This window comes from Homalodisca vitripennis, chromosome 1 (genome assembly GCF_021130785.1).
Source record: "Homalodisca vitripennis isolate AUS2020 chromosome 1, UT_GWSS_2.1, whole genome shotgun sequence".
NCBI lineage: Eukaryota > Metazoa > Arthropoda > Insecta > Hemiptera > Cicadellidae > Homalodisca > Homalodisca vitripennis.
Window position 1 is genome coordinate 13,442,630 of NC_060207.1, and position 13,399 is coordinate 13,456,028.

The window sequence follows — 13,399 nt, forward strand, 5'->3', positions numbered from 1 at the left end:
CTCCATACAAAGTTAGGGAGATTTATTTGTACTTCATACATAAGGAGAATGATTTGTACTTTATAAGAAATCTAGGGAGATTGATTTGTACTCCATACAAAGTTAGGGAGATTGATTTGTACTCTATACGAAGCTAGGGAGATTGATTTGTACTCCATACAAAGTTAGGGAGATTGATTTGTACTTCATATACAGGGAGACTGATTTGTACTCCATACGAAGTTAGGGAGACGGTTATTTACTCAACCACAGTTAAGAAGCCTTGTCATGCTTGAAGGCTATAACAAAACTACCACAGACTACAATGTCCATGTTTGTTGCAGATCATGCGGCGGCCAAGCGGGGAGGATCTCTGCGGGACAGGGAGAGACATTACTCGCTGGATAAGGACCGACCTCACCGCCGCTTCTCCGCGCACATCGTGGCTCGCCGGGAGTCCACTTTCGACCGAGCCGGGATAGATGCCGCCATCCGCAGACCCTCACTGGCCGCCGTAGCTGAGCGTGGGAGCTGGGGGAGTCGCTGGGAGTTCCTGCTCTCTTGTGTGGGACTGTCAGTCGGCATAGGCAACGTGTGGCGCTTTCCCTACCTCGCCTACCAGAACGGAGGAGGTCAGTGGCCTTTGGTTTCCTTAACAATTCCAGAAATTGTTAAGTTCTATTCATTAGATTAGTATATATGCATTATTTCCTGAATTTTCCAACAGCCTGACTGCCTGCTCTACTGGAACTTAACAGTAGTGATCAGTAATTTCCATAACTATAAGGTGTGATAGTAATACCTACAAGGTCAGTTCTTGCATCCACTTTTGGTTTGTATCACTAAGATCATATCTAGAATTCCTTTCCTGTTTCCATCCAACTTAGTTTTCCTTTTATAGACATTTCTTTGTCATCCATACGTTGCTCCTGAGCATTTCAAACAATGACAGCAAATACAGAAAAGATATTGATTAATAAGATTAAAAACTAAATTGCTTGTTTTGGATATAACGTGTGATATGGTTGGGTGAAATTATTCGCTTCTGGCAGTAAATATATTTGACATAGCTAAAACCAAAAGCTATAAAACCACATAAACACTATTTGCATCTTCAACCTGAAGATTGCAGAAGTCTTTGAATTTATTTACACTATCGCAATATAACTTCTTATTTTGCGAGATTGTTTCGAGAATCAGCCAGAATTCTAATCATATGTTTCTCCAGTTGCACTGTAATTTGAGCTATGATCGCGTACCGTTCTTTTTCAATCTCCCAGTTTCCAACAGCTACGCTGGTACGCTTCCTCAGAACGTCAAAATGTAAGATTTTAACGTAGTGATCTCGTTTTTCTTATCTTTCTGCACCTTTCACTACCTTCACATCTACCAATCTTGACAGCGAACTCATTAACGTAACTAGGATTCTGAAATGAAGAGTTACTAAAGGTGTAACTCAGGTGTATGAACCATTCCATAAAAGCATTTAAATTTAAGAATGTATAATAGGAAAACCTCCAAGGCTTCATTTCTTGTATCAAGATTGTATACAGGATCTCTTTCCAGATTTCATCCATGCTACTTCTCCAGGAAACCCTACGATTGGAAACCATGTCAAGTGTAAATTTGCTAACTGGCAAGTGTGTCTTTAATCTATTGAGGATTATTTTTCTCTTCCCTTATATTTTAGGAGGAGAGTTTTATAGGACTCATGGATATGATTGTTGCCTAGACCTTGAGATATGCCTAAAACCATATAAGTAGGGGAAGCCCCCACCTTCGCTACACCACTGCAAACTGATACTTATCTTCTTCTTGAAAGTTGTAATGTTGCAAAACTTGTATATGTTACAGATTACAACTAATCTTTAATATTGAATGCATATTTGTTTAAATAAACTGTTAATGTTCTAGGTTTTGTACTTTTAGTCGGAAAAATTGTTCAGGAAAGACGTTGTCTACACGCAAACGCTACGTTGTTACTACATACACACAAAAACGCGTTTAATGTATCGAATACAGAAAAGTATTATTTATTAGTTGTCCAAGTTTATAACAAAACATTTTTCTAAATTAAGAGTTTATTTATGTTAAACGTACCATTGCTTCATAAACCATTGTAACTTTAGACAATTTTTCCAACTTTTCTCTGAATCGAATATAATGTTAGATATTTTCTTCCACGCTTTATATCATTAATAAATGTTGCGTGTTCTGTGGTATTTATATAACAATAATGAATAATAAATTATTTATTGTGTAAAACATAAAAACTAGGTTGTAGCAATCGTAAAGTTATTTAGCTCAATGTTCCATTCATTCAAAGCATCAAAGTCCCTTTGAAACATAAAATTTTTGCGTTCACTCTCTCTCTCATTCATTCGAATTTATCCACCACTTCCCCGGTCAGTCAACCAATTGGGAGGTCTCCCAATTGTGTGCCATAAACTCGTGTGTACTTTAGAACGCGTGTAGTTTTAATCTAAAATAAACCTACCTATTAACACTTAGAGTAAGGGTGGAATTTCAAATCTCAATTAATTGAACAATTCTGAGACCCGTTTCTGCTCTTCTCTTACTGTCTAGGTCGATGGAAAAGCTGAAACAGATATTCATGCGGATTTGAACTTATACTTTATTTTATTGCGCTAAATACATATAAGAGGAGAGTATATAGTATTCCTTTTCAGCAAACAAAAATCATAATGTTCACCTCTCCTTCATATTTAAAATAATAATAACTTAACCGTGTTAAATTGTTCCTAGACGTGTGATCATGACGGAGCCATCTGACTGATGATGTTGGATCAAAATGACTGCCGTAACTTGATTTGTGAGCGAGTTGAGTGATTACCTGAGTAAAGGTTTATCAAGCGGTGTTTGGCGTTGACTTAGCGACAACCTACAGCTCAAAGCAAAACGCTATTGATTTGGGGTTACTTTGCCCCGAAATCAATGCCGTGACATCTCGCGTCACATTCCATTCCAGATGTGACAAGCCGAACTGTGCAGGCCCGAACATGTTTGTTGGCTTATCTACTATTTCATATTATTTCAATAGCAATAAATCAAGGAAATTATATTTAAAACTGTGCCTCCTTATGGAAAATCAGTTGTACTCGTCTTTTTAAATTTGCTTTTAGGCGGTGCAATCGATTTTGAGTTTGTACATTTTTTATGACCCTTTAAGTAAGATTTTGTTATCACTTCACACGAAATTGTATGAATTTAAAGAAGTAACTTTGAAATCAGGTCCAATAAAAACTGCTGAATAAAAATCGTGGAATGTTTCCATTATGTAAAAGATTTTAGTTTTAGGGAGTAGAGTGTGTTTTATTTATAAACCATGTAATTTTAATAATAAAAAATATTTTCAATACAGAATGTTTTTTAAGCCATAAATTAATAAAAGCATGTTATCCCTGAAGCTATAATTCCGGATTATGGAACATAAATCAGCCTATAGTCATGGTACTTACTTTGAACATTCACATTTTCCCCTTCGGCAGTTTTTGTTTTAAATTTCCTACTTTAAATTTCACGTGAATACATAAAAAATTCTTCTTTTTTGTACTCGATGAAGTTATCCTTTAAGTGCTATGAATTTAACATTTAAAATATTTTCCAAACGTAAAATCGAGTGCACCACTAAAGCCCTCAATTTTGGTAACACAAGTTATTTGGACTCCGACTCGGAAACTAGTTAAAATCACTTACAGTACGATATTTATTTTATGTAGAGTGACTCTGGTGGCTAATTAATAAGTACTTTAAACATTTTATAAAAATATAAACATTTTAAGCACGTCTGTGTTTACACTTGTATACACGAGTAATAGCTAAAATGTTTTAGAAAACATGCTTTTTGTACTTGAACAACCACAACTAGTTTTAGACTTATACTAACGGACAGCCTACAGATCAGAGTTTTCAGAATTATGCTTATATATTATACTAATTTAATCAATTTTATTGCAGAATTTAACATTAGTTAATGCTATGATCTGCGACATTGGCAATTTTAACGTTTGTTTTTGTCGAATGTTGAATTTTTAAGTTTTGTATTCGGCAACTTACAACTCAAATTATAGGTTGACGGATATTTCTATTCTCACTCAATAGCATATTGAGGACTATAAAATTTTACAAGCGTTGAATACAATAAAATGGGTAGTATATTTAATATAATTAGTTTGTACAGCGTGACAGGCAAAGTTTATGAAACCATATTCTCTCAATATATTTTGTAGGTATTACTGTAGGCTGATTACTTTTTTGTAAGTTTTCACATGTAACACTCGTATTAAGATTGTTTTCCTTTTTAAGGAGTGGCCGATTTCTTTAAATAATAAAGAATATAATAAAATTGGAAATAAAATTATTATTATTTAATATTAAAATAGCACTTTTTAGATAGCAGTAAAGGTCGTTACTGAAGAGGAGTGACCTTTTAAAAGGATGATGCTATGTTGAGAAGATTTTACTGCCGTGTTTTGACCTTGGGCAGACATCTGGGATGCGTAGATTGATTGCTCAATGTTTTTGGACATGTGCCAACGTGATACTGTAGAGAGCTAGCGATGCCAATGTTCGCCTTATAAACATGGTAGATGATGCACTACGACTTTGGGTGTTGATGTTGACTTAAGTGTTGACGCACGTTCATCACACAAATTACGGGCTTCTGAACTCCTTGTGATCCAACCTCAGCACTGCAGCATTTCCAATTTCGTCAGCACCATAGCTTGCTACTCCACAAGTGATCGTCCCTTTCGAATCAGAGAACATTAATACTTGCATAAATATGGTTTATGTTTTGAATGTCTCACTGTGTAGAGGAGACATTCCCTCATAGACTTTTCCTCCTCTGCTGATATGCAGGCTGGCTTCATCTGTACATAGGCATGGACGCGAGTTTCTTATTCTCTATTAGACTTCATTCCTACAATCTTTATGGAGTATATTATTTAAAACTCACAAAATGGTGTTACAAATATATCAGATACGACAAACCCAATCCAAAAACATTCTTACCTATGTATTGTTTATTTGCTGACATATTTTATACTTCGTAAAAAATTTAAGTTTTAGCATTAATGCTTTAACTTTTTTTGCACAATAATTAAACATAAACTACGTACAAATAGCGTGTGTACACACACATGAAACATTCCATACAATATTTACATCTCACCTCCTGGCAGTTTACCACTGTTATCGATACTACTAATAAATTGTAACAAATATTACCATCTATAGATTTAGTCGCCCAAAAAGTACGAATAATCAAATAACAAGACTTTCTGTATTTTCTTCAAATAAAGACCAAAAATGAAGTCAATCTCAAATCTCGGGTATTTCCGCATTCTGTTTAAAATTTTATATAAATTTAAAATTTTTATGTGAGGGTTTTTGAAACCACACGCGCTGATTTGTTCTTTGCTGTACTTCATCCAAAAACAATACAAACCGTACACTGCTTCCAAAACTTAAGAGGTTTACATCTTTACTAATCATAATGGAAACAATAGTTCCTTTATATAAATCTTAATGTGACTCAAACCATTACATTTGTTTATATCATTTGTCTACTCCATTTGATCATCTTGTCTATTGTTTCATATCACTCAGACAATTTATTTTGTCTATGTCTCAGACTATTCAGACAATTTATTTTGTCTATGTCTCAGACTATTCAGACAATTTATTTTGTCTATGTCTCAGACTATTCAGACCATTTATTTTGTCTATGTCTCAGACTATTCAGACCATTTATTTTGTCTATGTCTCAGACTATTCAGACAATTTATTTTGTCTATGTCTCAGACTATTCAGACTATTTATTTTTTCTATGCCTCGCTTATCTTTTTGCACTCAAACTTATCTTGTTCTGTCTAAGACAGCTCATAAATGTAAACTATTGGTTAAGGAATCCACGTTAAAACTTAGGTAATTTAGCTTTCGCTCATAACCTAGTATAAGAGAACATCTGACACACGAAAGTGTCGTTTTATCTTATAATCAACAACACATATATTTGAAAGTGCAATATAAAGCTACCAATTAAACGTAGCAAACTGTGTTTCTGATTGCTTTGATTTATTCAATACTAAAATGCATTATGAGGACGAAACTTCGTGTAATTAGGCTAATTACGGGTAACTGTGTAACTTCAAATGATTTATAAATGAGTATTTAAATAAAACTGTTGACAGTATCTGTTACGAAACATTGTATTTTAGCTCGGGTATTATTGTTCGCCAAAAGCTTCTTCGACCATTGTCGGTACGTTCTTCTGCCTCTCACAGAATTAATATTTTGCTTCTCACCACTTAAAACTTTCCTCGAGTTTCTCGTTTTAATTAAAAGACCAAGCGTTGACTTTCCGCCTTATTGAAGGTATTACATCAGTTTACCATTTACACTGACCTGTTTAATACAAGACGACGTTAGACAGTTTACATTACAATGATTGTTTTGTAATGTTAATAAGGGAGATATTTGTTGTCGTTTATTGCCACAATTTTAATACATCATCGTGTCTTTGAAACGACTTTTTTAGTTATAACATTTAATTTTTTTATAAGTCATGCCAAATTTTACATCTCTTACTGGTGTCAGAAGATCACTACGTAACTCCAGCATTTTGAACTAGACTATATTTTATTATTATTGTACATTTTCCATATAATCTGCACATTTTTTAGTTATTACAGTTTGAAAACGTTCATAATAGTCGCCATTTTGAAACCTCAAATGATATTATGAAACTTTTTTTAATAGGTGTTAGACAAACCACAATTTTAAAATAGCATCGTGCCTTTGAAACGAGTTTTTAAAGTTTTAAAATTTAATTTTGATATATGTTAAGACAAATTATTTTACATCTCTTACTGGTGTCAAAAGGCTACCATATAACTCTAGCAGGACTTAATTTATGCTTTAAGTTTATTTAATATAGTAAATAATGTACAGAATATGTCCAATAGTTGGTAAAATAAATTAAGAGTCCATGTTGTAATTTGGCAACAAAAATGTGAGTATTTGTCCATAACTACAAACAAAGTTCCCCTCCTTTGTTTGTCAGTATGAACAAATACTGTTTGGTCACTTGCCAACACAATAGAAACAAACTGCTTCCAACATACGTTCGTATATAGAGTGTTACAGAACACCTGTTGAGGTAGTGCAGTCGATGACTGGTTAGAGTAAATCTTTTTTAGTTTTAAAACCATAGTTCTTACAGATTACTTCCATTACGTGCTGTGTGGTACAATTGATCTTTAAAAATTTATTTTATTTGTTTATTAAACGTAAAATTTAGATAGTTTATAAATTTGTATTACTCTCATTGAATTTGTTTAAAAAAAGTAAAATCGACACCAACTTACTATATTTTATTTAGTAAATTAGATCATTTAAAGTAACAACAAATTTAATCATAATTCACGTAAACCAAAGCAATCGTATTTTAATGTGGTATTTGGTTACAATACAATAACAATACTGCAAAACAGCATGTAATCCTCCCAAACAAATTATATTGTACGAGTACAAAATGACAACAGTGTGATATTAATTTCGGCTGTTAATCACGGCATTCCGCTGTTAAACTGATCAGCAGTTAAACAACATTAATAACTCGATTAGCGTGTTGTTGGTGGCGTTCAGTAAAACGTTTTCAACTCCGTTATTATTTGCCGTAGCGAAATAAACTTATTAAAACGTTCACCTCGAACCAAACCATATTTTATTATTCTTGTATATTTTCTATAAAATCTACCATTTTTTTAGTTATTACAGTTTGAAAATTGTCAGAATAGTCATAATGATATTTTGAAACTGTTAAATATAGGTGTTAACCAAACGGTAAAATAAGCAAGATAGGACTATACTTCATGTGGCATTTCTTACTTTCTTGGTCTGACAAACCATATGGTGAAGTTTGGCACGGTAATTTATGGACACCCTGTATATTAGGAACAATTTTACAGATATCGACTCAAGCACAATGTGAAGATATCGACTCGAAACACATAATTATGTTATGACAACACAACCATCTCTGACTAAGGCCATCTCTGCTGGTACCGAACCAGAACACCCGTGAAGACTATTTGTGTAAAGATATCGATTAAACGCCTGTTGATGTATCGATTAAGATCATCTATTTGGTTCTCGACTGATGCCATCTGTCTCTATACCGTACTCGTATCTACTAAGAACATCTGTGCAGGTGTCAATTAAGAATATATGACAACATCGATTAAAACGTTTTTAAAATATCGATCGATTACAACAGTTTTTATATATCGACCAATGTCGGTTGTGTGGATATCGACTAGCAGGCATCACTGCCGAGATTGCAAGTGCTGACACAGCCGCTTGATAGATGGCAGTTTTATGACACTTCTAACTCCCTAACTTCTGCTTGTTCCGAATCATTAATATCCTACTTCTCCTTAATATCATTCAACTTCTCCTTTTTAATGAAGAATGAACACTGAGGACAAACTATTATAGTTATTTGATGGTACATACATTTTATGATTTTTAAATGATTATTGTTGTACATCCGTATTAGTAACGAGTTCATTTCTTTGTTTGAAGGTTGTTTTTGTCTGCCGTGACGATTACCATTGGCTAGTGTCCTCTGGTCAGTCGTAGGTGGTTAGTAGACGAATGAAGACGTATTGTGACCTGTATTCCGTAGTTCAGTTTTAATGATTGGTGTTGTGTATAGTTTTGTATTAAGTGCATGTTTATAGTTTGTCAGTGAAGTTGACAAACAACATGATGGTTGTGATTCCTGACTTAGGCGTGCCACAACGCTTTAGTAAGATTTGTTTATTTTAACCTAGTTTGTAATTATGTATTAGGTTAGTTCTTTACCTGAAGAAGAGATCAGATTGCAGATCTCGAAACGTAGTGTTACTGATTTCTTGTTTCACTGAACGATGGCAAATGTCCGGAAAAATCATGTTTCCTTCAGAATTCATTTCACTACGCTTTTTCATTTATGTACATGGTTTAGTTATGTAAAATTTACACCATACTATAAAGGGCTGTATAGAAGTAAATAAAATATTATCAATTCCAAACGTTACAATAAATTGTATTAAAGGCGATATTTATATATTATACAAAGTCTACTCATCGACGGTTCTACAACCTCACGCATGTTCCTCACTAACTTGCTGAGCCTTAGCGAAGCCTGTGTGGCTTGAAAATTTCATTTCTGTCAGTCTGTCTATCCGCACAATATATAAAGATCTATTGACTAGACATTTTGCATGAAGTTTCTTCATTTATGAAGGACAACGAGATCTATGATGGTGAATGTCACTCCATGGGATTTGGCTGAGCTTTAGGAAATATTTTTACATTGGTGGAAACTATGATGGAAACGAGAAAATACCTGAATAAATAAATTTGTAAACAAACTGTGTACATTCATAAGAGAGTTAGGAAGTGACGCTTTTATTCAAAGAGTAAAGAGTAAAAAGAAAATATTACAAACTTTAGTCAGTGTTAAAAGTCCGTGACAATATTTAACTTCGGTGCACTCTTACTCTGTAGTACTCTCACTAGCTTATCGGAACTTTTATTTGAACACTGCTATAAAACCTAACTTACCGAAGCACAATGTGAATGTATCGTGTGGGAATATATCTCAATCTCATTTCATCTGGTTAAGACAAGAATGAGTTCTACGATGGTGCATGTCCAACCATGGAATTAGGCTGAGCGTCAGTGAAGCCTATTACTCAGCAGGCTAACATGTTTTTTTTTCTGGAGGATGTAAACATTAATTTTCTATGTGGTTGGATGTCTGTCTTGTCTACCTGTCTGTAGTACATCTAGAACATGAAATGAGATATAGGTTTTTAATTTTGCATAGAACCTTAGCGAAACCTGTGGCGCACTCTTACCTTGTTTTCAAAAAGAATGGCTTCCTTTAACCGGATATCCCATCCGTTTGCTGGATTTACTGAACGGTCGTATACCACACTATGACCCGTCAAATTACTTATCTTTAATCCAAACCATTTATTAATATTAAAGCAAAGAAACACTGCCTCAACAGAAGGGTTAAACAAGTTCAAACATAATTCTTCACATCATTTAGAAAAGCAACAGGTAAAAACCAGGTAATTTTATGACTGACTACTAAAACAATTTTAACAAAAATTTAAATTTTTCCGCGATTTGTAACTAATCTATTATGTAACATCAAATACTACAGAACACAGGGTTTTGCTCGTGCCTGGGACAAAATAATTTAGTTTGTTGGAAGTGGTTGGCTCTGCCAGGCAAGAAAATAGTACAGGGTGACCCACGAGTAACTCGACAACCTTCTCTGACGGTTTCCCCTCATAAAAATAATGAAAAAGTTCATATTAATAAAAAAGCCCAGAACAAATTATCCAATGTTTCAACGAGGAATTTAGGAACCGGTATTTCTGTTCTATAGAAAACTATAAATCTGGTTCTAAAATTATAATCTGAGAACTCCATGATTAAAAAACTGAATAAAAACCGACTTTACTGTTCCTTCCTTAAGAAGCTTTCTCCTCTGGAAGGTTCCAGTCTCTGGGAGATCTCCGAGATTCTTTTGGAACAGCTTGTAGGAGTCCTGGCCTCTGGGACCTCCTTGAATCTGTAAACTTTCGGTTTCCGTAATTATTGCTTTTCCTATTTGCTAATGAAGTCTGGGTGAAAAGGAAACAATTCAATTCTAGAAAATAATGAAGTCTTTCACTAGGCTGAAATCCTTATCAGTAATATTTCTTCCCCAGAAACCAAACTGCTCCAAAATCTAAATACGAAAAAGTGTTAAGTATTTTAAAGTTAGGAGGATAACTCACATAGCATAATAACCGTCCAGTCTACATTATAAAAATCATACTTTATAACAAACACTATATGGATTTCAGCTATTTACCATCGTTACATGGTAAACACTACGTTTCGAAGATTGAAAATCTATCCTCTTCATCAGGTGAGAAGACAATTAGTACATATACATGTAAACTGCAACGTGCTAAAACGGACATTCTCTTCTCAATTGACGAAGAGGAAGGATTTCAATCCTCGAAACGCAGTGTTATACATTTTGTAACATATAACGATGGCTTATATCTGAAATCCTATTGTCCTTTGAAACCTTCCTCGTCAATAACAAACTTTAAACAAAGAACAAACTCTATGTTAGAGCTCATTATTACAACAGACTGAGCGTTCTCTCTAACCAAATGCAGCGTATATTCTACAAACGTTACTCAGAGGTCTGGGTTGCACTAAAACCAATTTAAATGACATTATATTTGTTAAAGCTCGTCTACATTCCATTTTGCACATTGACGTCCAAATTAATTTGCACATTATTTAAAACAAGCATAACTGTTTACGGTTTTAATGTGTATTTGCAAGTTCTTTCTCCAACTTTTAATGGCCAATCCATATAAGTTGGGAGCCATTAACAATCTCTTTGATATACATGTAAACTAAATTTAAATATTGCAATCCAAACTGTACTTCATATTTCGCGGACACGTGTCGGTATGGAGTTAAATAATATCGGTAGTAATAGCGACATGTATCATCCCTCGCGTTTCATTCACTGAACTTACTTTTGCACAGAGGATACGATATCGTATTTGGTCAGATTCCGTTATATGCCCCCAACGCTTAAACTATTTTCAATGAACTTAGAACGTTATAAAACGATGTAGTTGAGTAACAGAACTAACATTCCATCAATCAACAAGCATTTCCAGGTATTGCGGTCGGTATTGTTGTCGCTGTTATCTTATCTTTCTCGAGAATCCTGATTACGGCAGGCCGCGCGGCATCACATGATTATTTAAGTTTTTTACACGGTACATAATTGCCTTTCCATTACAATTCAATTTATATTTCTGATCAGCCCCTCTAGAATTTGATATTTTACTGATAGGTACTATCTCGAGGGATGTTTTTCTTTTGTTGACATCAGCGGAGGCACTCGCATTTTGGGTGGCGGAGTGTGATCAAGAATAGAAACAAATTTTGTTTGTTTTTTCAATAAAGAGTTTAGTTTTTGTTTGGTAATGTTTGTTTTTGTTGAATTGTTAATTGAAAAAGGTTTAAGCGTTGGGGGCATATAACGGAATCTGACCTCGTATTTTGTAGTTTTTCTTTTTTCAAAAATGGTGGACACGGTTGAATCAATGTGAATGTTAAGGTAAGCTCCAGTTCACCTTCCTCTTAGAGTAGCGTCTGGAATCTGACGGTGTCACAGACTTGAATCTGTAGTCATGTTCGTGTGATGAGATCCAAAAATTGTGGGCGACAAAGAGGCTCAAAAAGAACTCCTTACGTGGTATCGCTATCAGAGACACCCAGACTACACAGACACCCAAAGACTATGACAGTGTCAGATTTCAGATGCTACACTAAGAGAAATGTGAACTGGGGCTAAACTCAACCTGCATATGCATAATCATACTCATACTCAGCTCACTAAACTGTTATTATTTGAACACTTTCTTCACACTACGCAAACCCCACATAACCCAAAAACTAGCGTATTTCCTGATTTGTTATTAATTTCAGGATGCAGTTGTCTCAGTCGTTTTATCCTCATGATACTCTAGTATTTTAGTGGATAGTAAAAACTAAAACGCGTAGTTGCAAAAATCCCACTTAAAACTATCAACAAACTATTTTAAAAACTGCTGGTTTATAAGATAAAAAGGTCAGAACCATCTAACTTTACAGTTGATAAATAAACAATATAATTGTATCGTTTACAACAGGTTCTCGGCTTAGTGACTGTATATGGTGTGAAATTATCACGGACACAGGTCGAGAGGATTCGCAGGTGGCCGTGACGAAAGCCTATTACAGTCTAGAGGATTAGCCTGACTCGTACCGGAAGTGGAGGTGATACACACACTGCAACGTTGCGAGTGCGATTTGTTAACTACCTTGTTTTTATACATAGACAAGGTGTTATCGAACTCTGCGGAAATATTTTGGGAAAGACAAACAAAACATGCAATATAAACATGGATAGAAATGTTTAGTTTACTGACTCATGTATATGTATTTTAATTGTTAGGTCATAAAAAAGTAAAGATAAAATCCCTAATTTGGCACAATTATTTTTCTTGCAGTCTCAAAAATCAAGAAAAAAATTAGTATTTTTTACGTTTTACGTTTCAATATGGCGGATGGTTGAAGTTTTAATGCCTAATACCGTAAAAACTACCAAGACTATGAAAGTGTTTACTGAATAATATATAAACAGACGGTACACTAATAATTTCTGGGCCATGTTTATATTACATGTATTGTTTGGATTGAAACAATGAACAAATTACCAAACTATCTCCTACGTATATACTACGATAAAGAGTGAAATCCGCTCGTGTTC

General features: G+C 34.3%; 1 protein-coding gene across 1 annotated transcript in view; it reads left to right on the forward strand.

Moving 5' to 3' along the window:
- The first annotated feature begins 304 nt into the window (after positions 1–304).
- Positions 305–13,399, forward strand: part of LOC124353425 (sodium-dependent proline transporter-like) — a 66,176-nt gene continuing 53,081 nt past the window's right edge. Inside the window, exon 1 of the mRNA XM_046803300.1 lies at positions 305–611. Within this exon, the coding sequence (XP_046659256.1) occupies positions 305–611 (307 nt within the window). The remainder of the gene's footprint in view (positions 612–13,399) is intronic.